The sequence below is a fragment of the Stegostoma tigrinum genome, chromosome 3 (assembly GCF_030684315.1).
Source record: "Stegostoma tigrinum isolate sSteTig4 chromosome 3, sSteTig4.hap1, whole genome shotgun sequence".
NCBI classification, from domain to species: Eukaryota; Metazoa; Chordata; class Chondrichthyes; order Orectolobiformes; family Stegostomatidae; genus Stegostoma; species Stegostoma tigrinum.
In genome coordinates, this window is record NC_081356.1 from 137,301,984 (window position 1) to 137,329,141 (window position 27,158).

Below are 27,158 nucleotides of genomic sequence, written 5' to 3' on the forward strand. Positions count from 1 at the left end.
GATTAATGTGCACTGTTCCTGTGTGTGAGGATGGACTATAGTGATTAATGAGCACTGTTCCTGTGTGTGAGGATGGACTATAGTGATTAATGTGCATTGTTCCTGTGTGTGAGGATGGTCTATAGTGATTAATGTGCACTGTTCCTGTGTGTGAGGATGGACTATAGTGATTAATGTGCACTGTTCCTGTGAGTGAGGATGGACTATAGTGATTAATGTGCACTGTTCCTGTGTGTGAGGATGGACTATAGTGATTAATGTGCACTGTTCCTGTGAGTGAGGATGGACTATAGTGATTAATGTGCACTGTTCCTGTGTGTGAGGGTGGACTATAGTGATTAATGTGCATTGTTCCTGTGTGTGAGGGTGGACTATAGTGATTAATGTGCACTGATCCTGTGTGTGAGGATGGACTATAGTGATTAATGTGCACTGTTCCTGTGTGTGATGATGGACTATAGTGATTAATGTGCACTGTTCCTGTGTGTGAGGATGGACTATAGTGATTAATGTGCATTGTTCCTGTGTGTGAGGGTGGTCTATAGTGATTAATGTGCACTGTTCCTGTGTGTGAGGATGGACTATAGTGATTAATGTGCATTGTTCCTGTGTTTGAGGATGGACTATAGTGATTAATGTGCACTGATCCTGTGTTTGAGGATAGACTATAGTGATTAATGTGCACTGTTCCTGTGTGTGAGGGTGGTCTATAGTGATTAATGTGCACTGATCCTGTGTTTGAGGATGGACTATAGTGATTAATGTGCACTGTTCCTGTGTGTGAGGGTGGTCTATAGTGATTAATGTGCACTGTTCCTGTGTGTGAGGATGGACTATAGTGATTAATGTGCACTGTTCCTGTGTGTGAGGATGGACTATAGTGATTAATGTGCACTGTTCCTGTGTGTGAGGGTGGTCTATAGTGATTAATGTGCACTGTTCCTGTGTGTGAGGATGGACTATAGTGATTAATGAGCACTGTTCCTGTGTGAGGGTGGTCTATAGTGGCTAATGTGCACTGTTCCTGTGTGTGAGGGTGGACTATAGTGATTAATGAGCATTGTTCCTGTGTGTGAGGATGGACTATAGTGATTAATGTGCACTGTTCCTGAGTGTGAGGATGGACTATAGTGATTAATGTGCACTGTTACTGTGTGTGAGGATGGACTATAGTGATTAATGAGCACTGTTCCTGTGTGTGAGGGTGGTCTATAGTGACTAATGTGCACTGTTCCTGTGTGTGAGGATGGACTATAGTGATTAATGTGCATTGTTCCTGTGTGTGAGGGTGGTCTATAGTGATTAATGAGCATTGTTCCTGTGTGAGGATGGACTATAGTGATTAATGTGCACTGTTCCTGTGTGTGAGGGTGGTCTATAGTGATTAATGTGCACTGTTCCTGTGTGTGAGGATGGACTATAGTGATTAATGAGCACTGTTCCTGTGTGTGAGGATGGACTATAGTGATTAATGTGCACTGTTCCTGTGTGTGAGGATGGACTATAGTGATTAATGTGCATTGTTCCTGTGTGTGAGGATGGTCTATAGTAATTAATGTGCATTGTTCCTGTGTGAGGGCGGTCTATAGTGATTAATGTGCACTGTTCCTGTGTGTGAGGATGGACTATAGTGATTAATGAGCACTGTTCCTGTGTGTGAGGATGGACTATAGTGATTAATGAGCACTGTTCCTGTGTGTGAGGATGGACTATAGTGATTAATGTGCACTGTTCCTGAGTGTGAGGATGGACTATAGTGATTAATGTGCACTGTTCCTGAGTGTGAGGATGGACTATAGTGATTAATGTGCACTGTTCCTGTGTGTGAGGGCGGTCTATAGTGATTAATGTGCATTGTTCCTGTGTGTGAGGATGGACTATAGTGATTAATGTGCACTGTTCCTGAGTGTGAGGATGGACTATAGTGATTAATGTGCACTGTTCCTGTGTGTGAGGGCGGTCTATAGTGATTAATGTGCATTGTTCCTGTGTGTGAGGATGGACTATAGTGATTAATGTGCATTGTTCCTGTGTGTGAGGATGGACTATAGTGATTAATGTGCACTGTTCCTGTGTGTGAGGATGGACTATAGTGATTAATGAGCACTGTTCCTGTGTGTGAGGATGGACTATAGTGATTAATGTGCATTGTTCCTGTGTGTGAGGATGGTCTATAGTAATTAATGTGCATTGTTCCTGTGTGAGGGCGGTCTATAGTGATTAATGTGCACTGTTCCTGTGTGTGAGGATGGTCTATAGTGATTAATGTGCACTGTTCCTGTGTGTGAGGGCGGTCTATAGTGATTAATGAGCATTGTTCCTGTGTGTGAGGATGGACTATAGTGATTAATGTGCACTGTTCCTGAGTGTGAGGATGGACTATAGTGATTAATGTGCACTGTTCCTGAGTGTGAGGATGGACTATAGTGATTAATGTGCACTGTTCCTGTGTGTGAGGGCGGTCTATAGTGATTAATGTGCATTGTTCCTGTGTGTGAGGGCGGTCTATAGTGAATAATGTGCACTGTTCCTGTGTGTGAGGATGGACTATAGTGATTAATGAGCATTGTTCCTGTGTGTGAGGATGGACTATAGTGATTAATGAGCACTGTTCCTGTGTGTGAGGATGGACTATAGTGATTAATGAGCATTGTTCCTGTGTGTGAGGATGGACTATAGTGATTAATGAGCACTGTTCCTGAGTGTGAGGATGGACTATAGTGATTAATGTGCACTGTTCCTGTGTGTGAGGATGGACTATAGTGATTAATGAGCATTGTTCCTGTGTGTGAGGGTGGACTATAGTGATTAATGTGCACTGTTCCTGTGTGTTAGGATGGTCTATACTGATTAATGTGCACTGTTCCTGTGTGTGAGGATGGACTATAGTGATTAATGTGCACTGTTCCTGTGTGTGAGGATGGTCTATAGTGATTAATGTGCACTGTTCCTGTGTGTGAGGATGGACTATAGTGATTAATGTGCACTGTTCCTGTGTGTGAGGATGGTCTATAGTGATTAATGTGCACTGTTCCTGTGAGTGAGGATGGACTATAGTGATTAATGTGCACTGTTCCTGTGTGTGAGGATGGTCTATAGTGATTAATGAGCACTGTTCCTGTGTGTGAGGGTGGACTATAGTGATTAATGTGCACTGTTCCTGTGTGTGAGGATGGACTATAGTGATTAATGTGCACTGTTCCTGTGTGTGAGGATGGACTATAGTGATTAATGAGCACTGTTCCTGTGTGTGAGGATGGACTATAGTGATTAATGAGCACTGTTCCTGTGTGTGAGGATGGACTATAGTGATTAATGTGCACTGTTCCTGTGTGTGAGGATGGACTATAGTGATTAATGTGCACTGTTCCTGTGTGTGAGGATGGTCTATAGTGATTAATGTGCACTGTTCCTGTGTGTGAGGGTGGACTATAGTGATTAATGTGCACTGTTCCTGTGTGTGAGGGTGGTCTATAGTGATTAATGAGCATTGTTCCTGTGTGTGAGGATGGACTATAGTGATTAATGTGCACTGTTCCTGTGTGTGAGGATGGACTATAGTGATTAATGTGCACTGTTCCTGTGTGTGAGGGCAGTCTATAGTGATTAATGAGCACTGTTCCTGTGTGTGAGGATGGTCTATAGTGATTAATGAGCACTGTTCCTGTGTGTGAGGATGGACTATAGTGATTAATGTGCACTGTTCCTGTGTGTGAGGATGGACTATAGTGATTAATGTGCATTGTTCCTGTGTGTGAGGATGGACTATAGTGATTAATGTGCACTGTTCCTGTGTGTGAGGATGGACTATAGTTATTAATGAGCATTGTTCCTGTGTGTGAGGGCAGTCTATAGTGATTAATGTGCACTGTTCCTGTGTGAGAGGATGGACTATAGTTATTAATGAGCATTGTTCCTGTGTGTGAGGGCAGTCTATAGTGATTAATGTGCACTGTTCCTGTGTGTGAGGATGGACTATAGTGATTAATGTGCATTGTTCCTGTGTGTGAGGATGGACTATAGTGATTAATGAGCATTGTTCCTGTGTGTGAGGGCAGTCTATAGTGATTAATGTGCACTGTTCCTGTGTGTGAGAATGGACTATAGTGATTAATGAGCATTGTTCCTGTGTGAGGGTGGTCTATAGTGATTAATGAGCATTGTTACTGTGTGTGAGGGCAGTCTATAGTGATTAATGAGCATTGTTCCTGTGTGTGAGGATGGACTATAGTGATTAATGTGCATTGTTCCTGTGAGTGAGGATGGTCTATAGTGATTAATGTGCACTGTTCCTGTGTGTGAGGATGGACTATAGTGATTAATGTGCACTGTTCCTGGGTGTGAGGGTGGTCTATAGTGATTAATGAGCACTGTTCCTGTGTGAGAGGATGGACTATAGTGATTAATGAGCATTGTTCCTGTGTGTGAGGGCAGTCTATAGTGATTAATGAGCACTGTTCCTGTGTGTGAGGATGGTCTATAGTGATTAATGTGCACTGTTCCTGTGTGTGAGGATGGTCTATAGTGATTAATGTGCACTGTTCCTGTGAGTGAGGGTGGACTATAGTGATTAATGAGCATTGTTCCTGTGTGTGAGGATGGACTATAGTGATTAATGTGCACTGTTCCTGTGAGTGAGGGTGGACTATAGTGATTAATGTGCATTGTTCCTGTGTGTGAGGATGGACTATAGTGATTAATGTGCACTGTTCCTGTGTGTGAGGGCGGTCTATAGTGATTAATGAGCACTGTTCCTGTGTGTGAGGGCGGTCTATAGTGATTAATGAGCATTGTTCCTGTGTGTGAGGATGGACTATAGTGATTAATGAGCACTGTTCCTGTGAGTGAGGGTGGTCTATAGTGATTAATGTGCACTGTTCCTGTGAGTGAGCATGGTCTATAGTGATTAATGAGCATTGTTCCTGTGTGTGAGGATGGTCTATAGTGATTAATGAGCATTGTTCCTGTGTGTGAGGATGGTCTATAGTGATTAATGAGCATTGTTCCTGTGTGTGAGGATGGTCTATAGTGATTAATGAGCATTGTTCCTGTGTGTGAGGATGGTCTATAGTGATTAATGTGCACTGTTCCTGTGTGTGAGGATGGACTATAGTGATTAATGTGCATTGTTCCTGTGAGTGAGGATGGTCTATAGTGATTAATGAGCATTGTTCCTGTGTGTGAGGATGGACTATAGTGATTAATGTGCACTGTTCCTGTGAGTGAGGGTGGTCTATAGTGATTAATGTGCACTGTTCCTGTGTGTGAGGATGGTCTATAGTGATTAATGAGCATTGTTCCTGTGTGTGAGGATGGATTATAGTGATTAATGTGCATTGTTCCTGTGTGTGAGGATGGACGATAGTGATTAATGTGCACTGTTCCTGTGTGTGAGGGCGGTCTATAGTGATTAATGAGCATTGTTCCTGTGTGTGAGGGTGGTCTATAGTGATTAATGTGCACTGTTCCTGTGTGTGAGGATGGACTATAGTGATTAATGTGCACTGTTCCTGTGTGTGAGGGCGGTCTATAGTGATTAATGAGCACTGTTCCTGTGTGTGAGGATGGACTATAGTGATTAATGTGCACTGTTCCTGTGTGTGAGGATGGTCTATAGTGATTAATGTGCACTGTTCCTGTGTGTGAGGATGGTCTATAGTGATTAATGTGCACTGTTCCTGTGTGTGAGGGTGGACTATAGTGATTAATGAGCACTGTTCCTGTGTGTGAGGGTGGACTATAGTGATTAATGTGCATTGTTCCTGTGTGTGAGGATGGACTATAGTGATTAATGTGCACTGTTCCTGTGTGTGAGGGCAGTCTATAGTGATTAATGTGCACTGTTCCTGTGTGTGAGGGCAGTCTATAGTGATTAATGTGCACTGTTCCTGAGTGTGAGGGTGGTCTATAGTGATTAATGTGCACTGTTCCTGAGTGTGAGGGCAGTCTATAGTGATTAATGAGCACTGTTCCTGTGTGTGAGGATGGTCTATAGTGATTAATGTGCACTGATCCTGTGTGAGGGTGGACTATAGTGATTAATGAGCACTGTTCCTGTGTGTGAGGATGGACTATAGTGATTAATGTGCATTGTTCCTGTGTGTGAGGGTGGTCTATAGTGATTAATGTGCACTGTTCCTGTGTGTGAGGATGGACTATAGTGATTAATGTGCACTGTTCCTGTGTGTGAGGGCAGTCTATAGTGATTAATGAGCACTGTTCCTGTGTGTGAGGATGGACTATAGTGATTAATGTGCACTGTTCCTGTGTGTGAGGATGGACTATAGTGATTAATGAGCATTGTTCCTGTGTGTGAGGGCAGTCTATAGTGATTAATGAGCACTGTTCCTGTGTGAGGGTGGTCTATAGTGACTAATGTGCACTGTTCCTGTGTGAGGGCGGTCTATAGTGATTAATGTGCACTGTTCCTGTGTGTGAGGATGGACTATAGTGATTAATGTGCACTGTTCCTGTGTGTGAGGATGGACTATAGTGATTAATGTGCATTGTTCCTGTGTGTGAGGATGGTCTATAGTGATTAATGAGCATTGTTCCTGTGTGTGAGGATGGACTATAGTGATTAATGTGCATTGTTCCTGTGTGTGAGGATGGACTATAGTGATTAATGTGCACTGTTCCTGTGTGTGAGGATGGACTATAGTGATTAATGTGCACTGTTCCTGTGTGTGAGGATGGTCTATAGTGATTAATGTGCACTGTTCCTGTGTGTGAGGATGGACTATAGTGATTAATGTGCACTGTTCCTGTGTGTGAGGATGGTCTATAGTGATTAATGTGCACTGTTCCTGTGTGTGAGGATGGACTATAGTGATTAATGTGCACTGTTCCTGTGTGTGAGGATGGTCTATAGTGATTAATGTGCACTGTTCCTGTGTGTGAGGATGGTCTATAGTGATTAATGTGCACTGTTCCTGTGTGTGAGGGTGGTCTATAGTGATTAATGTGCACTGTTCCTGTGTGTGAGGATGGACTATAGTGATTAATGTGCATTGTTCCTGTGTGTGAGGATGGACTATAGTGATTAATGTGCACTGTTCCTGTGTGTGACGATGGACTATAGTGATTAATGAGCATTGTTCCTGTGTGTGAGGGTGGACTATAGTGATTAATGTGCACTGTTCCTGTGTGTGAGGGTGGACTATAGTGATTAATGTGCACTGTTCCTGTGTGTGAGGATGGACTATAGTGATTAATGTGCACTGTTCCTGTGTGTGAGGGTGGACTATAGTGATTAATGTGCACTGTTCCTGTGTGTGAGGATGGACTATAGTGATTAATGTGCACTGTTCCTGTGTGTGAGGATGGACTATAGTGATTAATGAGCATTGTTCCTGTGTGTGAGGATGGACTATAGTGATTAATGTGCACTGTTCCTGTGTGTGAGGATGGTCTATAGTGATTAATGTGCATTGTTCCTGTGTGTGAGGATGGTCTATAGTGATTAATGTGCACTGTTCCTGTGTGTGAGGGTGGACTATAGTGATTAATGTGCATTGTTCCTGTGTGTGAGGATGGACTATAGTGATTAATGTGCACTGTTCCTGTGTGTGAGGGTGGTCTATAGTGATTAATGTGCATTGTTCCTGTGTGTGAGGATGGACTATAGTGATTAATGTGCACTGTTCCTGTGTGTGAGGATGGTCTATAGTGATTAATGAGCATTGTTCCTGTGTGTGAGGATGGACTATAGTGATTAATGTGCATTGTTCCTGTGTGTGAGGGTGGTCTATAGTGATTAATGTGCATTGTTCCTGTGTGTGAGGATGGACTATAGTGATTAATGTGCACTGTTCCTGTGTGTGAGGATGGACTATAGTGATTAATGAGCACTGTTCCTGTGTGAGGATGGACTATAGTGATTAATGAGCATTGTTCCTGTGTGTGAGGATGGACTATAGTGATTAATGTGCACTGTTCCTGTGTGTGAGGATGGTCTATAGTGATTAATGTGCACTGTTCCTGTGTGTGAGGATGGACTATAGTGATTAATGTGCATTGTTCCTGTGTATGAGGATGGTCTATAGTGATTAATGTGCACTGTTCCTGTGTGTGAGGATGGACTATAGTGATTAATGAGCACTGTTCCTGTGTGTGAGGATGGACTATAGTGATTAATGTGCACTGTTCCTGTGTGTGAGGATGGACTATAGTGATTAATGAGCACTGTTCCTGTGTGTGAGGGTGGACTATAGTGATTAATGAGCATTGTTCCTGTGTGAGGGTGGTCTATAGTGATTAATGTGCACTGTTCCTGTGTGTGAGGATGGACTATAGTGATTAATGAGCATTGTTCCTGTGTGAGAGGATGGACTATAGTGATTAATGAGCACTGTTCCTGTGTGTGAGGATGGACTATAGTGATTAATGAGCATTGTTCCTGTGTGTGAGGATGGTCTATAGTGATTAATGTGCATTGTTCCTGTGTGTGAGGATGGACTATAGTGATTAATGAGCACTGTTCCTGTGTGTGAGGATGGACTATAGTGATTAATGAGCACTGTTCCTGTGTGTGAGGATGGACTATAGTGATTAATGAGCATTGTTCCTGTGTGTGAGGGTGGACTATAGTGATTAATGTGCATTGTTCCTGTGTGTGAGGGTGGACTATAGTGATTAATGTGCACTGTTCCTGTGTGTGAGGATGGTCTATAGTGATTAATGAGCATTGTACCTGTGTGTGAGGGTGGACTATAGTGATTAATGTGCATTGTTCCTGTGTGTGAGGATGGACTATAGTGATTAATGAGCATTGTTCCTGTGTGTGAGGGTGGACTATAGTGATTAATGAGCATTGTTCCTGTGTGAGGGTGGTCTATAGTGATTAATGTGCACTGTTCCTGTGTGTGAGGATGGACTATAGTGATTAATGAGCATTGTTCCTGTGTGAGAGGATGGACTATAGTGATTAATGAGCATTGTTCCTGTGTGTGAGGATGGTCTATAGTGATTAATGAGCATTGTTCCTGTGTGAGGGTGGTCTATAGTGATTAATGTGCACTGTTCCTGTGTGTGAGGATGGTCTATAGTGATTAATGAGCACTGTTCCTGTGTGTGAGGGCAGTCTATAGTGATTAATGTGCACTGTTCCTGAGTGTGAGGGTGGTCTATAGTGATTAATGTGCACTGTTCCTGAGTGTGAGGGCAGTCTATAGTGATTAATGAGCACTGTTCCTGTGTGTGAGGATGGTCTATAGTGATTAATGTGCACTGATCCTGTGTGAGGGTGGACTATAGTGATTAATGAGCACTGTTCCTGTGTGTGAGGATGGACTATAGTGATTAATGTGCATTGTTCCTGTGTGTGAGGGTGGTCTATAGTGATTAATGTGCACTGTTCCTGTGTGTGAGGATGGACTATAGTGATTAATGTGCACTGTTCCTGTGTGTGAGGGCAGTCTATAGTGATTAATGAGCACTGTTCCTGTGTGTGAGGATGGACTATAGTGATTAATGTGCACTGTTCCTGTGTGTGAGGATGGACTATAGTGATTAATGAGCATTGTTCCTGTGTGTGAGGGCAGTCTATAGTGATTAATGAGCACTGTTCCTGTGTGAGGGTGGTCTATAGTGACTAATGTGCACTGTTCCTGTGTGAGGGCGGTCTATAGTGATTAATGTGCACTGTTCCTGTGTGTGAGGATGGACTATAGTGATTAATGTGCACTGTTCCTGTGTGTGAGGATGGACTATAGTGATTAATGTGCATTGTTCCTGTGTGTGAGGATGGTCTATAGTGATTAATGAGCATTGTTCCTGTGTGTGAGGATGGACTATAGTGATTAATGTGCATTGTTCCTGTGTGTGAGGATGGACTATAGTGATTAATGTGCACTGTTCCTGTGTGTGAGGGTGGACTATAGTGATTAATGTGCACTGTTCCTGTGTGTGAGGATGGACTATAGTGATTAATGTGCACTGTTCCTGTGTGTGAGGGTGGACTATAGTGATTAATGTGCACTGTTCCTGTGTGTGAGGATGGACTATAGTGATTAATGTGCACTGTTCCTGTGTGTGAGGATGGACTATAGTGATTAATGTGCATTGTTCCTGTGTGTGAGGATGGACTATAGTGATTAATGTGCACTGTTCCTGTGTGTGAGGGTGGACTATAGTGATTAATGTGCACTGTTCCTGAGTGAGGGCGGTCTATAGTGATTAATGTGCACTGTTCCTGTGTGTGAGGATGGACTATAGTGATTAATGAGCATTGTTCCTGTGTGTGAGGATGGACTATAGTGATTAATGTGCACTGTTCCTGTGTGTGAGGATGGTCTATAGTGATTAATGTGCACTGTTCCTGTGTGTGAGGGTGGACTATAGTGATTAATGTGCATTGTTCCTGTGTGTGAGGATGGACTATAGTGATTAATGTGCACTGTTCCTGTGTGTGAGGGTGGTCTATAGTGATTAATGTGCATTGTTCCTGTGTGTGAGGATGGACTATAGTGATTAATGTGCACTGTTCCTGTGTGTGAGGATGGACTATAGTGATTAATGTGCACTGTTCCTGTGTGTGAGGATGGACTATAGTGATTAATGTGCATTGTTCCTGTGAGTGAGGATGGTCTATAGTGATTAATGTGCATTGTTCCTGTGTGTGAGGATGGACTATAGTGATTAATGTGCACTGTTCCTGTGTGTGAGGATGGTCTATAGTGATTAATGAGCATTGTTCCTGTGTGAGAGGATGGACTATAGTGATTAATGTGCATTGTTCCTGTGTGTGAGGGTGGTCTATAGTGATTAATGTGCATTGTTCCTGTGTGTGAGGATGGACTATAGTGATTAATGTGCACTGTTCCTGTGTGTGAGGATGGACTATAGTGATTAATGAGCACTGTTCCTGTGTGAGGATGGACTATAGTGATTAATGAGCATTGTTCCTGTGTGTGAGGATGGACTATAGTGATTAATGTGCACTGTTCCTGTGTGTGAGGATGGTCTATAGTGATTAATGTGCACTGTTCCTGTGTGTGAGGATGGACTATAGTGATTAATGTGCATTGTTCCTGTGTGTGAGGATGGTCTATAGTGATTAATGTGCACTGTTCCTGTGTGTGAGGATGGACTATAGTGATTAATGAGCACTGTTCCTGTGTGTGAGGATGGACTATAGTGATTAATGTGCACTGTTCCTGTGTGTGAGGATGGACTATAGTGATTAATGAGCACTGTTCCTGTGTGTGAGGGTGGACTATAGTGATTAATGAGCATTGTTCCTGTGTGAGGGTGGTCTATAGTGATTAATGTGCACTGTTCCTGTGTGTGAGGATGGACTATAGTGATTAATGAGCATTGTTCCTGTGTGAGAGGATGGACTATAGTGATTAATGAGCACTGTTCCTGTGTGTGAGGATGGACTATAGTGATTAATGAGCATTGTTCCTGTGTGTGAGGATGGACTATAGTGATTAATGAGCACTGTTCCTGTGTGTGAGGATGGACTATAGTGATTAATGAGCATTGTTCCTGTGTGAGAGGATGGACTATAGTGATTAATGAGCACTGTTCCTGTGTGTGAGGATGGACTATAGTGATTAATGTGCATTGTTCCTGTGTGTGAGGATGGACTATAGTGATTAATGAGCACTGTTCCTGTGTGTGAGGATGGACTATAGTGATTAATGAGCACTGTTCCTGTGTGTGAGGATGGACTATAGTGATTAATGAGCATTGTTCCTGTGTGTGAGGGTGGACTATAGTGATTAATGTGCATTGTTCCTGTGTGTGAGGGTGGACTATAGTGATTAATGTGCACTGTTCCTGTGTGTGAGGATGGTCTATAGTGATTAATGAGCATTGTTCCTGTGTGTGAGGGTGGACTATAGTGATTAATGTGCATTGTTCCTGTGTGTGAGGATGGACTATAGTGATTAATGAGCATTGTTCCTGTGTGTGAGGGTGGACTATAGTGATTAATGAGCATTGTTCCTGTGTGAGGGTGGTCTATAGTGATTAATGTGCACTGTTCCTGTGTGTGAGGATGGACTATAGTGATTAATGAGCATTGTTCCTGTGTGAGAGGATGGACTATAGTGATTAATGAGCATTGTTCCTGTGTGTGAGGATGGTCTATAGTGATTAATGAGCATTGTTCCTGTGTGAGGGTGGTCTATAGTGATTAATGTGCACTGTTCCTGTGTGTGAGGATGGTCTATAGTGATTAATGTGCACTGTTCCTGTGAGTGAGGATGGACTATAGTGATTAATGTGCATTGTTCCTGTGTGTGAGGATGGACTATAGTGATTAATGTGCACTGTTCCTGTGTGTGAGGGTGGTCTATGGTGATTAATGAGCACTGTTCCTGTGTGTGAGGGTGGTCTATAGTGATTAATGTGCACTGTTCCTGTGTGTGAGGATGGACTATAGTGATTAATGAGCATTGTTCCTGTGTGAGAGGATGGACTATAGTGATTAATGAGCATTGTTCCTGTGTGTGAGGGTGGTCTATAGTGATTAATGAGCACTGTTCCTGTGTGTGAGGGCGGTCTATAGTGATTAATGAGCACTGTTCCTGTGTGTGAGGGCGGTCTATAGTGATTAATGTGCACTGTTCCTGTGTGAGAGGGCGGTCTATAGTGATTAATGTGCACTGTTCCTGTGTGTGAGGGTGGTCTATAGTGATTAATGAGCATTGTTCCTGTGTGTGAGGGCAGTCTATAGTGATTAATGTGCACTGTTCCTGTGTGTGAGGATGGTCTATAGTGATTAATGTGCACTGATCCTGTGTGTGAGGATGGACTATAGTGATTAATGTGCACTGTTCCTGTGTGTGAGGGTGGTCTATAGTGATTAATGAGCATTGTTCCTGTGTGTGAGGGTGGTCTATAGTGATTAATGTGCACTGTTCCTGTGTGTGAGGATGGACTATCGTGATTAATGTGCACTGATCCTGTGTGTGAGGATGGACTATAGTGATTAATGTGCATTGTTCCTGTGTGTGAGGGTGGTCTATAGTGATTAATGTGCACTGTTCCTGTGTGTGAGGGTGGACTATAGTGATTAATGAGCACTGTTCCTGTGTGTGAGGGTGGTCTATAGTGATTAATGAGCATTGTTCCTGTGTGTGAGGATGGACTATAGTGATTAATGTGCATTGTTCCTGTGTGTGAGGATGGACTATAGTGATTAATGTGCACTGTTCCTGTGTGTGAGGATGGACTATAGTGATTAATGTGCACTGTTCCTGTGTGTGAGGATGGACTATAGTGATTAATGTGCATTGTTCCTGTGTGTGAGGGTGGTCTATAGTGATTAATGAGCACTGTTCCTGTGTGTGAGGATGGACTATAGTGATTAATGAGCATTGTTCCTGTGTGTGAGGATGGACTATAGTGATTAATGTGCACTGTTCCTGTGTGTGAGGATGGACTATAGTGATTAATGTGCACTGTTCCTGTGTGTGAGGATGGACTATAGTGATTAATGTGCACTGTTCCTGTGTGTGAGGGTGGTCTATAGTGATTAATGTGCATTGTTCCTGTGTGTGAGGATGGTCTATAGTGATTAATGTGCACTGTTCCTGTGTGTGAGGATGGACTATAGTGATTAATGTGCACTGTTCCTGTGTGTGAGGATGGACTATAGTGATTAATGAGCACTGTTCCTGTGTGTGAGGATGGACTATAGTGATTAATGAGCACTGTTCCTGTGTGTGAGGATGGACTATAGTGATTAATGTGCACTGTTCCTGAGTGTGAGGATGGACTATAGTGATTAATGTGCACTGTTCCTGTGTGTGAGGATGGACTATAGTGATTAATGAGCATTGTTCCTGTGTGTGAGGGTGGTCTATAGTGATTAATGAGCACTGTTCCTGTGTGTGAGGATGGACTATAGTGATTAATGAGCATTGTTCCTGTGTGTGAGGATGGTCTATCGTGATTAATGTGCACTGTTCCTGTGTGTGAGGATGGACTATAGTGACTAATGTGCATTGTTCCTGTGTGTGAGGATGGACTATAGTGATTAATGTGCACTGTTCCTGTGTGTGAGGATGGACTATAGTGATTAATGTGCACTGTTCCTGTGTGTGAGGATGGACTATAGTGATTAATGTGCACTGTTCCTGTGTGTGAGGGTGGACTATAGTGATTAATGTGCACTGTTCCTGTGTGTGAGGATGGACTATAGTGATTAATGTGCACTGTTCCTGTGTGTGAGGATGGACTATAGTGATTAATGTGCACTGTTCCTGTGTGTGAGGGCGGACTATAGTGATTAATGTGCACTGTTCCTGTGTGTGAGGATGGTCTATAGTGATTAATGTGCACTGTTCCTGTGTGTGAGGATGGTCTATAGTGATTAATGTGCACTGTTCCTGTGTGTGAGGATGGACTATAGTGATTAATGTGCACTGTTCCTGTGTGTGAGGATGGTCTATAGTGATTAATGAGCACTGTTCCTGTGTGTGAGGATGGTCTATAGTGATTAATGAGCATTGTTCCTGTGTGTGAGGATGGTCTATAGTGATTAATGTGCACTGTTCCTGTGTGTGAGGGCAGTCTATAGTGATTAATGTGCACTGTTCCTGTGTGTGAGGATGGTCTATAGTGATTAATGAGCATTGTTCCTGTGTGTGAGGATGGTCTATAGTGATTAATGTGCACTGTTCCTGTGTGTGAGGGCAGTCTATAGTGATTAATGTGCACTGTTCCTGTGTGTGAGGATGGTCTATAGTGATTAATGTGCATTGTTCCTGTGTGTGAGGATGGTCTATAGTGATTAATGTGCACTGTTCCTGTGTGTGAGGGTGGTCTATAGTGATTAATGTGCACTGTTCCTGTGTGTGAGGGTGGTCTATAGTGATTAATGTGCACTGTTCCTGTGTGTGAGGATGGACTATAGTGATTAATGTGCATTGTTCCTGTGTGTGAGGATGGTCTATAGTGATTAATGTGCACTGTTCCTGTGTGTGAGGATGGTCTATAGTGATTAATGTGCACTGTTCCTGTGTGTGAGGATGGACTATAGTGATTAATGTGCACTGTTCCTGTGTGTGAGGGCGGTCTATAGTGATTAATGTGCACTGTTCCTGTGTGTGAGGATGGACTATAGTGATTAATGTGCACTGTTCCTGTGTGTGAGGGTGGTCTCTAGTGATTAATGTGCACTGTTCCTGTGTGTGAGGATGGACTATAGTGATTAATGTGCACTGTTCCTGTGTGTGAGGATGGACTTTAGTGATTAATGTGCATTGTTCCTGTGTGTGAGGATGGACTATAGTGATTAATGTGCACTGTTCCTGTGTGAGGATGGACTATAGTGATTAATGTGCACTGTTCCTGTGTGTGAGGATGGACTATAGTGATTAATGTGCACTGTTCCTGTGTGTGAGGATGGACTATAGTGATTAATGTGCATTGTTCCTGTGTGTGAGGGTGGTCTATAGTGATTAATGAGCATTGTTCCTGTGTGTGAGGATGGACTATAGTGATTAATGTGCACTGTTCCTGTGTGTGAGGATGGTCTATAGTGATTAATGTGCATTGTTCCTGTGTGTGAGGATGGACTATAGTGATTAATGTGCATTGTTCCTGTGTGTGAGGTTGGTCTATAGTGATTAATGTGCATTGTTCCTGTGTGTGAGGATGGTCTATAGTGATTAATGAGCACTGTTCCTGTGTGTGAGGGTGGTCTATAGTGATTAATGTGCACTGTTCCTGTGTGTGAGGATGGACTATAGTGATTAATGTGCATTGTTCCTGTGTGTGAGGATGGTCTATAGTGATTAAAGTGCATTGTTCCTGTGTGTGAGGATGGTCTATAGTGATTAATGTGCACTGTTCCTGTGTGTGAGGATGGACTATAGTGATTAATGTGCACTGTTCCTGTGTGTGAGGATGGACTATAGTGATTAATGAGCATTGTTCCTGTGTGTGAGGATGGACTATAGTGATTAATGAGCATTGTTCCTGTGTGTGAGGATGGACTATAGTGATTAATGTGCACTGTTCCTGTGTGTGAGGATGGACTATAGTGATTAATGTGCACTGTTCCTGTGTGTGAGGATGGTCTATAGTGATTAATGTGCATTGTTCCTGTGTGTGAGGATGGACTATAGTGATTAATGAGCACTGTTCCTGTGTGTGAGGATGGACTATAGTGATTAATGTGCACTGTTCCTGTGTGTGAGGATGGACTATAGTGATTAATGTGCACTGTTCCTGTGTGTGAGGATGGACTATAGTGATTAATGAGCACTGTTCCTGTGTGTGAGGATGGACTATAGTGATTAATGTGCACTGTTCCTGTGTGTGAGGGTAGTCTATAGTGATTAATGTGCATTGTTCCTGTGTGTGAGGATGGTCTATAGTGATTAATGTGCATTGTTCCTGTGTGTGAGGATGGACTATAGTGATTAATGTGCACTGTTCCTGTGTGTGAGGATGGACTATAGTGATTAATGTGCACTGTTCCTGTGTGTGAGGATGGACTATAGTGATTAATGAGCATTGTTCCTGTGTGTGAGGATGGACTATAGTGATTAATGAGCATTGTTCCTGTGTGTGAGGATGGACTATAGTGATTAATGTGCACTGTTCCTGTGTGTGAGGATGGACTATAGTGATTAATGTGCACTGTTCCTGTGTGTGAGGATGGTCTATAGTGATTAATGTGCATTGTTCCTGTGTGTGAGGATGGACTATAGTGATTAATGAGCATTGTTCCTGTGTGTGAGGATGGACTATAGTGATTAATGTGCACTGTTCCTGTGTGTGAGGATGGTCTATAGTGATTAATGTGCATTGTTCCTGTGTGTGAGGATGGACTATAGTGATTAATGTGCACTGTTCCTGTGTGTGAGGATGGACTATAGTGATTAATGAGCATTGTTCCTGTGTGTGAGGATGGACTATAGTGATTAATGTGCACTGTTCCTGTGTGTGAGGATGGACTATAGTGATTAATGAGCATTGTTCCTGTGTGTGAGGATGGACTATAGTGATTAATGTGCACTGTTCCTGTGTGTGAGGATGGTCTATAGTGATTAATGTGCACTGTTCCTGTGTGTGAGGATGGACTATAGTGATTAATGTGCATTGTTCCTGTGTGTGAGGATGGTCTATAGTGATTAATGTGCACTGTTCCTGTGTGTGAGGATGGACTATAGTGATTAATGTGCACTGTTCCTGTGTGTGAGGGTGGACTATAGTGATTAATGTGCACTGTTCCTGTGTGTGAGGATGGACTATAGTGATTAATGTGCATTGTTCCTGTGTGTGAGGATGGACTATAGTGATTAATGTGCACTGTTCCTGTGTGTGAGGATGGTCTATAGTGATTAATGTGCACTGTTCCTGTGTGTGAGGATGGTCTATAGTGATTAATGTGCACTGTTCCTGTGTGTGAGGGTGGTCTATAGTGATTAATGAGCACTGTTCCTGTGTGTGAGGATGGTCTATAGTGATTAATGAGCACTGTTCCTGTGTGTGAGGATGGTCTATAGTGATTAATGTGCATTGTTCCTGTGTGTGAGGATGGACTATAGTGATTAATGTGCACTGTTCCTGTGTGTGAGGATGGACTATAGTGATTAATGTGCATTGTTCCTGTGTGTGAGGATGGTCTATAGTGATTAATGAGCACTGTTCCTGTGTGTGAGGATGGACTATAGTGATTAATGTGCACTGTTCCTGTGTGTGAGGATGGACTATAGTGATTAATGTGCACTGTTCCTGTGTGTGAGGATGGTCTATAGTGATTAATGTGCATTGTTCCTGTGTGTGAGGATGGACTATAGTGATTAATGTGCACTGTTCCTGTGTGTGAGGGTGGACTATAGTGATTAATGAGCATTGTTCCTGTGTGTGAGGATGGTCTATAGTGATTAATGTGCACTGTTCCTGTGTGTGAGGGTGGTCTATAGTGATTAATGTGCACTGTTCCTGTGTGTGAGGGTGGTCTATAGTGATTAATGTGCACTGTTCCTGTGTGTGAGGGTGGACTATAGTGATTAATGAGCATTGTTCCTGTGTGTGAGGATGGTCTATAGTGATTAATGTGCACTGTTCCTGTGTGTGAGGATGGTCTATAGTGATTAATGTGCATTGTTCCTGTGTGTGAGGGTGGACTATAGTGATTAATGTGCACTGTTCCTGTGTGTGAGGATGGACTATAGTGATTAATGTGCACTGTTCCTGTGTGTGAGGATGGACTATAGTGATTAATGTGCACTGTTCCTGTGTGTGAGGGCGGTCTATAGTGATTAATGTGCACTGTTCCTGTGTGTGAGGATGGACTATAGTGATTAATGTGCACTGTTCCTGTGTGTGAGGGCGGTCTATAGTGATTAATGAGCACTGTTCCTGTGTGTGAGGGTGGACTATAGTGATTAATGTGCACTGATCCTGTGTGTGAGGATGGACTATAGTGATTAATGTGCATTGTTCCTGTGTGTGAGGATGGACTATAGTGATTAATGTGCACTGTTCCTGTGTGTGAGGATGGACTATAGTGATTATTGAGCACTGTTCCTGTTGGAGGGCAGTCTACAGTGATTAATGTGCACTGTTTAGATGTGAAGATAAAAACATAGAAAATAGAAGCTGAAGTAGGCCATTGACTATTGAGCCCATTCCAACAAGTGGTCAATCCTCTATCTCAATATGTACTTCTGTTCCCACCCCAAACCCTGTGAAATCTTGTGTAACAATTGTGGTATTGTTAAGTGGATCTTGTCCCTACCTGTGTGATGGTCGCTGGCTGGTTTGTACTGTTTGGGAGGGTAGCTCAACTATGGTTAAGCGAGAGCACTTCTCCTTGGGATATACTGATGCTTGGAGAGAATCCGAAACAATGCTCCACGTGAGACCCATGAATTCCTGAGGGTGAACGGAGTACACTGCATCCAGATGTATAGATGTTAATTTAAGTACCATGAGACTGCCAAGGAGTGAGTGAGAGATTGAAGTTGACCCCAGCTTTTGAGACAGCATTAACTTTACAATGTCTGCCGTGAGTCTCACAGCGTGCGGTAGCGATTGCTTGTGCACCCAATCCCAGCACAAGACAGTCAAACAATACTGCAGGAGCTGAAATGTCCTGTATATCCCTGGGCTTTTCTTCAAGACTTTCTTCACCAGCTTGTTCCTTCCCTTTAGAGATGAGCTCGGGAGTGTGGCTGGGGCAAATGGAAGAAGGCAGGCAAACTGCAGCAAGGCCTGAACTGTGTATTGAAGCAGCTGATCACTGCCTTCTATCTCCTTCACAGAAACAAGCATACTCCAGGCTGCCAAAAGGTTGTTCTGCATCTGTCTGAATTTAGCCTCAAGATGATCTTCTTGACCTGCCTGCTTGGCATGGAGTGTGTCGAACATGGAGGCAAACTCCAGGTGGCCCTGCTCCATGGCATTGGGGTTACAGTCCTGGAATCTGGAGTAATCAGGAAGGCATGGAGCATCATCATCAGAATCATCATCTTCGTCAACCTGGAAAATGAAAAAGTATCAAACCACAACAAGGACAGGAATCCAGCAACTGGCAGGATCTGCAAGGATAAAATAGAGGCAGGATTTGGGTAGGAATCTCTCATTAGCCCCTCACCTGGATATCCAGATCCATTGTCTAGACTGGGACGCCACTGCAATACAAAGTAAAAGGTGCTGACCTTTGGCTAAGACATTAAGAGAAGATGCCTGTCCCTGAGGTCACTAAAGTTTTAACTGTAGCACGGGAAGGTTAGCAAATTCTCCACACATTTTATTTAAGCTATTTTAATGCACTCATCAGGACAGTTCATAATACCAATACAAGGGGGGGAACCACAGTTATACTGCACAACAGCACAGTCCTGTTACTGGAAAAAGCAAGAACTGGCTATGGATTCTAATTGGGGGCAATGCTATGGAGAACACGACAATTTATGATGACCAACACTTTACTGCCAGGCATGCTTTAAATTTTAAACCAAGCAGGTTGATACAGATTGTTAGAGTATTCCCCAATTGTCTCTTATTTTGCAGAGTTCAAATGGTTGAAGAGCATGTATGTTTTCTTTCTGCCTTCTAAGAACAGGGCCCTCAGCATTAACACATGCAGATTCCAGGACATAAAAGTGAGCTCACTGAGAGCCCAACTGACTATTCTAAATTGATTTGCTGCATTATTCTTCACACTTTCAATATTATCCAGCAAATGCTGTCAAATTGCAGAATCACTACTTGTGTTGAACTGGTTAGGTATGATCGGTACCTTGCTTGCTACAAACACTTGAAGGGATATGTCGTTTGATCTGGTCTACCCATCTTTGGGGTGGGTGAGTTACATACCTGGCATCATAACAACACAAACTCACATACCACATTACTCATTTCTGTTACTTGCAGGACAGACTTGGGGTTTGACAGCAGCATTCTGTTAGGGGCAAACACCCTCAAGCTGCTACCTCAAAGAAGCAGCATGAAGCAGTTAGCTTCTCCTATTGCTGTAGCCTTTTGTTCACATGAGTCTGAAAGAAAGCATTTTCAAAGCCATATTGCGGGCCAATGGATTCCCAGATCAGATTAACTCTCCTAATACGAGGTGATGCATTTTGGGAGATCTAATGTAGGAGGGAAGTATACAGTAAATGGCAGAACTCTTAGTAAGCAACAACATACGGAGGGATCTAGGCACACAGCGCCCTGAAAGTGTCAACACAAGTACATAAGGTGGTCAAGAAGGCAAATGGCATGCTTGCTTTCATTGCTGAGGGAGGAAAATATAAAAATTGGCTAGTCTTGTTGCAGTCGTACAGAACTTTAGTTAGGCCAGATTTGGAACATGTGTACAGTTCTGGTTGCCAAACTACCAGAAGGATTGCGAGGTTTTGGAGAGGGTGCAGCAAACAGAAATGGTTTAACAGAATGTTGCCTGGTTTGGAGGGGATTAGCTATGAAGACAGATTGGAAACTTAGTTTATTTTCACTTAAACATCACAGAATGAGGTGACCTTATAGAAGTTTACAAAATTATAAGACATGGACAGAATGGATACCCAGAGTCTTTTTCCCAGGCTAGAATGCCAATCACCAGGGGGCACAGATTTAAAGTTAAAGGGGTAAGTTTAAAGTAGATGTCAGAGGTAAGTTTTTTTTTTAAAACGCAGATGCTGATGAGTGAGGCAGCGGTTCGCACTGCTACTTCACAGTGCCAGGGACCTGGGTTCAATTCCAGTCTTGGGCGACTGTGCTAATTCCACACAGGCATTCTCCCCGTGTCTATGTGGGTTTCCTCCAGGTGTTCTGGCTTCCACCCACAGTCCAAAGATTTGCAGGTTAGGTGGATTGGCTATGCTAAAAACTATCCCATACTGTCTAGAGAGGTGTAGACAGGAGGGATTAGCTGCAATAAATACAGGGTGACAGGGATAGGATAGGATGCTCTGCAGAGGGTCAGTGTAGACTCATTGGGCTAAATGGCCTCTCCCTTCACTGTAAGGATTCTATGATTCTAAGTGTCTGGAATGCACTCCTGGTAGAAGCAGATACAGCAGCAGTGTTTAAGCAGCATCCTGGCAAATACATGAATTGCCAGAGAACAAAATGATAGGGACCACAAAGAGGCAAAAGGTTTTCAGTTTAGAAAGGCATCATGTGTTGACATAGCCTTGGTGGGCCAAAGGGCCTGTTCCTGTGCTATATTACCCTTTGTTCTTTGTTCTTTTATGTCCAAAGGCAATCATTCTAGGTCCTGAAAAGTGTCCAAACTACTTCAGAATACTCAAGGACAGAACATCTCAAATGTTTAATCAAGAGATGCAACCTTGACGAGGTGCGTATGATGAGGGCAATGTATTTAAGTAGTCTACCTGGACTTCAGCAAGGCTTTTGAGAAGATCCCAGACAGGACGCTGATACTGAAGATAAGAACCCATGGCATGCAAGGAAATTTGGCAAATTGGATCCAGAATTAGCAGTGACAGGAAGCAGAGGGTGTTTTTTGAAGGGTGTATGTGTGACTGGAAATCCGTGTCCAGTGGGGTCTCACAGGGCATAGTGACAGGGCCCTTGCTATTTGTGGTTTACATAACTGATATAGACTTGAATGTAGGAGTAAATTTGCAGATGGAAAAAAATTGGTGGGGTGGTAAGTAGTGAGGCAGATAGCCCTTCCCCTTCCCCTTTATTTCAGTACTCCTTTAACAATATATGTACATACAACGACAACTATTGTACGGGCATTGTAGCTAACATTTGTACACCATTAGGAAAATTTACAAAATGAAGACAACCCTTCCGTAGTTTACATTGACATGATCAGTCTCTAAGGGGCATCATGATTCCTTGAAAACTGTATGTTCATCTCAAGAACCTTTTTTTTTGTACAGCCTCCTGCTTCTGGTATTCCTGTTATTCTGCAGGTATGTCTCTCTCCGATTGGCTGTTGTTACCTTATCCCCGAGTATGACCAGCTATGGCTCAGTCGACATTCCTGTTTCCATCTGGGCCAGCTCCCTGTTAATGAGGTGCAGTGACCAGCTAGACCACATGTCTCCTCCAGATCAATTCATCCCTCGTCTGCATCATATATGACAATGGCCCTGTAAAAGCAACCACCACTAATGGGTTCCATTTTCCCCAGGAGTTTAATTCTGGGCCACTCTAGAATGGGCATCCATGATCACTGATATAACAAGGTGTAGAGCTGTATGAACACAGCAGGCCAAGCAGCATCAGACGAGCAGGAAGGCTGGTGTTTTGGGTCACTGGTAGCACTTGTCCCTCTGCCAGCCCCACAAAAGTGATGTAAATTTGCTTCCACGGTGTTTGAGGTCATTTCCATTGGGTAAAGGGCTGATAGTGATGTCACTTTATCATGTGCATGATTCTCATGACCCCACTTTCTCAATCTGAAAGTCCACATTCAGCCACCAAAAATAGCTGCAGGCTATTTCCTTCATTCACACCATGCTGTAGTACCCTTGGTGCCTTTGTTCCAGCACCTTTCCTCTGAATAGGGGAGGAATAACAACACATTAAAATCCCATTCGATACGAACAGCTCCCACCTCCTGGGCAGGTAAGGGCGTAATTCTGGGTGGTTTCCATGACAGGTCCTCCCTCTTAGTCCTAAATCCACCACTTGGCCAAACTCTGGGTCACTGCAGGTAGTGTTCTGCACCTGAAACTTGCGACCTTGTCTTCCTGGGAAAGTACATAATTTTTCAAGTTCCAGTTGGGAACATCCTTATTTCCTGGTAGTGGTAACCTTGAGAGACTCTGCATTGCCAGGCTTCTCCAATTGTCAGTATCCAATTTCACATGAGTAGGCTGGCAGAGATGGTGCCCTTCTCTGCAGGTAAGCTGCTGCTATTGATGTTATCCCTGTAAATGGGCCATAGCTGGGAGTTAGTGACCTGTGATCTGACTGCAGCACAAAATGTGTGCCGTAAAGAGAAATGGATGAATTTCTTAACATCAAACACAATCCCCTTTTCTAATTGGACATCCTTCTCCTATCTCCATTAGTGACCTGGATGCAATGGACCTTTCCCCTCCATTCCGTTAAGTTGTGTGGCAGTACAGTGCCATTCCCATTAGGCGAGGTGTCACATGTCAACTGTAGTGGCAACTTGGGGTCAAAATGAGTGAAAACTTCCCACATTTTTAGGGCTTGCTTCACTCCCAGTAAGCCAGCTCATATTCCTGGATCCATTTCTACAGCGACCATTCTTCCAGCAACCAACGCAGGGGTTTTAGCACGATTGCCAGATCCGACATGTACTTGCTGTAGACATTTATGAGTCCCAAGAACAATCTCATTTCAGACACATTCTCTGATCTAGGTGCCCTCATGAAAGCCTCCATCTTTCGGACACCTTGTATAGTCCCTTGCCATTGATTACATAGCCCAATACGCTGTGGAGTCTTTCAAAAACTCGTATTTCTCCCTTTTGACTTGTAGGCTGTGTTCCTGCAACCTTTTTAGGATTTCTTCTATGTTTTTCAAATGCTCCAATAACCAAAATATCATCCAGATAACATGGGGCACTAGGCAGCACACTCAAACTTTGATTCATGGCCCTCAGCAATAGAACTAGCACTGACATGATGTCAAAAGGAAGTTGATTGTAGCAGAACAGTACCCTACATGTTATTATGGTCAGCAACAGCTGGGATTCCTTCACAACCTCCATCTGTAAGTAAGCCTGCAACAGATCCATTTTTGAATATTTCTTTCCCCTAGCCATTCTACTGAACAGGTCCGCAATGAATGGAACAGAAAATTGATCGACACTGACTGTGTTAGGAAGAAGAGGTCAAACCCCTCTGATAATTGAAACACAAGCCCCCGAGCTGTTACAGCAGGAGTAAAGATCCCCTTCTAATAATTAAACCTGAAACACCCAGAGAAGCTCATCTCACCTCACCTAATCTGTTAAACTGTTTTAGAGAAGGGGGGGGGTTAAATGAAAGAAGATCCCTGATATTCACTTTATAAGTAATAATTAACAATTTATTGACTTAACCCTAACAGTGAATTTATTAGAAGAGGTGATGGCCAAGTGGTATTATCGCTGAACTATTAATCCAGAGACCCAGATAACATTCTGGGGACTTGGGTTCGAATCCTGCCACAGCAGACGGTGAAATTTGAATTCAATAAAAATATCTGGAATTAAGAATCTAATGATGACCATGAATCCATTGTCGATTGTAGGGGAAATCCATCTGGTTCACTAATGTCCTTTAAGGAAGGAAACTGCCATCCTTACCTGGTCTGGTCCACATGTGACTCCAGACCCACAGCATAGTGACTGACTCTGAACTGCCCTCTGGGCAATTAGGGATGGACAATAAATGCTGCCTAGCCAGCTGCACCCTTATCCTGTTAATGATTATTGAAAAAAATACTAAAAAGTCTACACGCTGTAGTTCTTCTGCTGTTCTCATGTCATAAATGCCTTTCTTCCACTGGTCCAGCTGTCAGGGATGTTTTCTGTGAAGTCTTCCGAGAGGATTCTTACCTAGAAGTGCCATGGTATCTTTTATGGATACATGGTGCTTTCTTAGGAAGCTCGGCAATTTCTTATAAGAGCTAGATGTTTATTTCTCAAATGGTGGTTCACTCTTACACCGATTTTCAAAAACCCTCTCCGTGGAGATCTTTAATGACACATTAATTTTCTTACAATAGCATTGGTCTGAGGTTGTCAAAACCATCAGATTTAGATGCTTTGGAGACGGTGCAGAGGAGGTTCACCAGGATGTTGCCTGGTATGGAGGGCGCTCACTATGAAGAAAGGTTGAGTGGATTAGGATTATTTTCATTAGAAAGATGGAGATTGAGGGGGGACCTGATTGAGGTCAACAAAATTATCAAGCGTATAGACAGGGTGGATAGCAAGAAGCTTTCCCCGCCCCCCGCCCCCCCGCCCCCCCCAGAGTGGGGGACTCAATTACTAGGGGTCATGAGTTCAAAGTGAGAGGAGGGAAGTTTAGGGGAGATATGCATGGAAATTTCTTTACGCAGAGGGTGGCGGGTGCCTGGAACATGTTGCCAGCGGAGGTGGTAGACGCAGACACGATAGTGTCTTTTAAGACGTATCTGGACAGGTACATGGATGGGCAGGGAGCAAAGGGATACAGACCTTCAGAAAACAGATGACAGATTTAGACAGAGGATCTCTATCGGCGCAGGCTTGGAGGGCCAAAGGGCCTGTTCCTGTGCTGTAATTTTCTTTGTTCTATGAAAAGTTTCAAACAAATGTGCTCTTTGTTTTTAGCAATTCTCAAATTCTGTATGACCAAACTAATTAACACTCATATAAAATAGCTCATTAATCTTGTGAATAAGACAAAGAACTGCAAATACTGGAGGTCTGAAACAAAAAAAATGCTGGAAAATGTCTGCGGGTCCGAGGGATCTAGACAGATAAATCAAGTGGGCAAATGCTTGACAGATGGAATAAAACGTGGAGAAATGTTATGAATTTTGACAGGAAGAGTAGAGGAAGTGAATATTATTTAAACACTTCAGAAAGACTACGTAACAGAGGGATTTGGGAATACTGATGCATGAATCAAAAATAGCTAACATCGAAGTTCAGCTGGTAATAGGGATGATATACTGAATGTTGGCCGTTACCCAAAAGGGAATAGGGTTGAAAAATAGGATATTCTTGCTCAACCATACAAGGCACTCGTCAGACCACAGATGGAATACTGTGTGCAGTTCTGGACCTCATATAAAAGAAAGGTGTACTGGCATTGGAGGCAGTCCAGAAAAGGTTGGCTGACAGCAGCTATGAGGGGACTGTAAAATCAGAAATTGCGTTCTTGAAATATACAAGACTCTAAGGGGGCTTGACAGGGTACATACAGAAAGATTGTGTCCCCTTGTAGGACTGTCTAGGACCAAGAGCATCATCTCAGAATAAGAGATCACACATTTAAGACAGAAATGAAGATTTTTATCTCTCAGCAGGCTTCACCTTTCTTGACCCTTTCTACTCTGTTCTGCTCAATCAGGTGCTCCACTCAATGCTGTCTGCCCACTGGAGGTGGTGAATGTTGGGTGCCACTATTTAATGCCGTCTGTTCATTGTGGGAGGAAACAATAAAGTAAATGGGAATGAGCTTGAGGGAAGCACTGCCTTGGGCCATAGTGCCCGGCAATGGACAAATTGGGAAGTGGTCTTTTGAAATTATCATACAGACCCATAAGAAGAGATGTGGTATCATTGGCAGGTACTGCAGGCCTGTCGCTCTGGTGCCTTCAGCTGTCTTGCCCCACTTCTTTCAAAACCCTCCACACTAAATCCTTACCACTGGAAAGCCTGGAGAGTCCTCCTCCAGCATAATAAAACATCAAGAGCTCGGAAATGAGGCCAGGATCCAGGTGATCCCCAACTCTGCATGTCCAACCCAACTGAAGATGCAGAATATCACAGATCAGTGGAAGAAAAGTTTCAGTTCTGAGGATCGGTCATGGGAACCAAAACATTAACTCTGATTTCTCTCCATAGATACTGCCAGACCTGCTGAGGTTTTCCAGCAGTTTCTGTTTTGTTTGAGAAGGACAAGTGCAGCTCTTTACCGAGGCTCAGAGGCTTTTCTGGTACAATTTGATAATGCTTACCATGAAGTATATTTCAATCCTATTTGTTAAGTCCATAAGACATAGGAGCAGAAGCAGGCCATTCAGCCCATTAG

General features: G+C 43.2%; 1 protein-coding gene across 1 annotated transcript in view; it reads right to left on the reverse strand.

Moving 5' to 3' along the window:
• The window catches only part of cplane1 (ciliogenesis and planar polarity effector 1), a 286,526-nt gene that overhangs the window by 239,149 nt on the left and 20,219 nt on the right, over window positions 1-27,158 (reverse strand). The window contains exon 11 of the mRNA XM_059644976.1: window positions 18,710-19,452. Within this exon, the coding sequence (XP_059500959.1) occupies window positions 18,710-19,452 (743 nt within the window). The remainder of the gene's footprint in view (window positions 1-18,709; window positions 19,453-27,158) is intronic.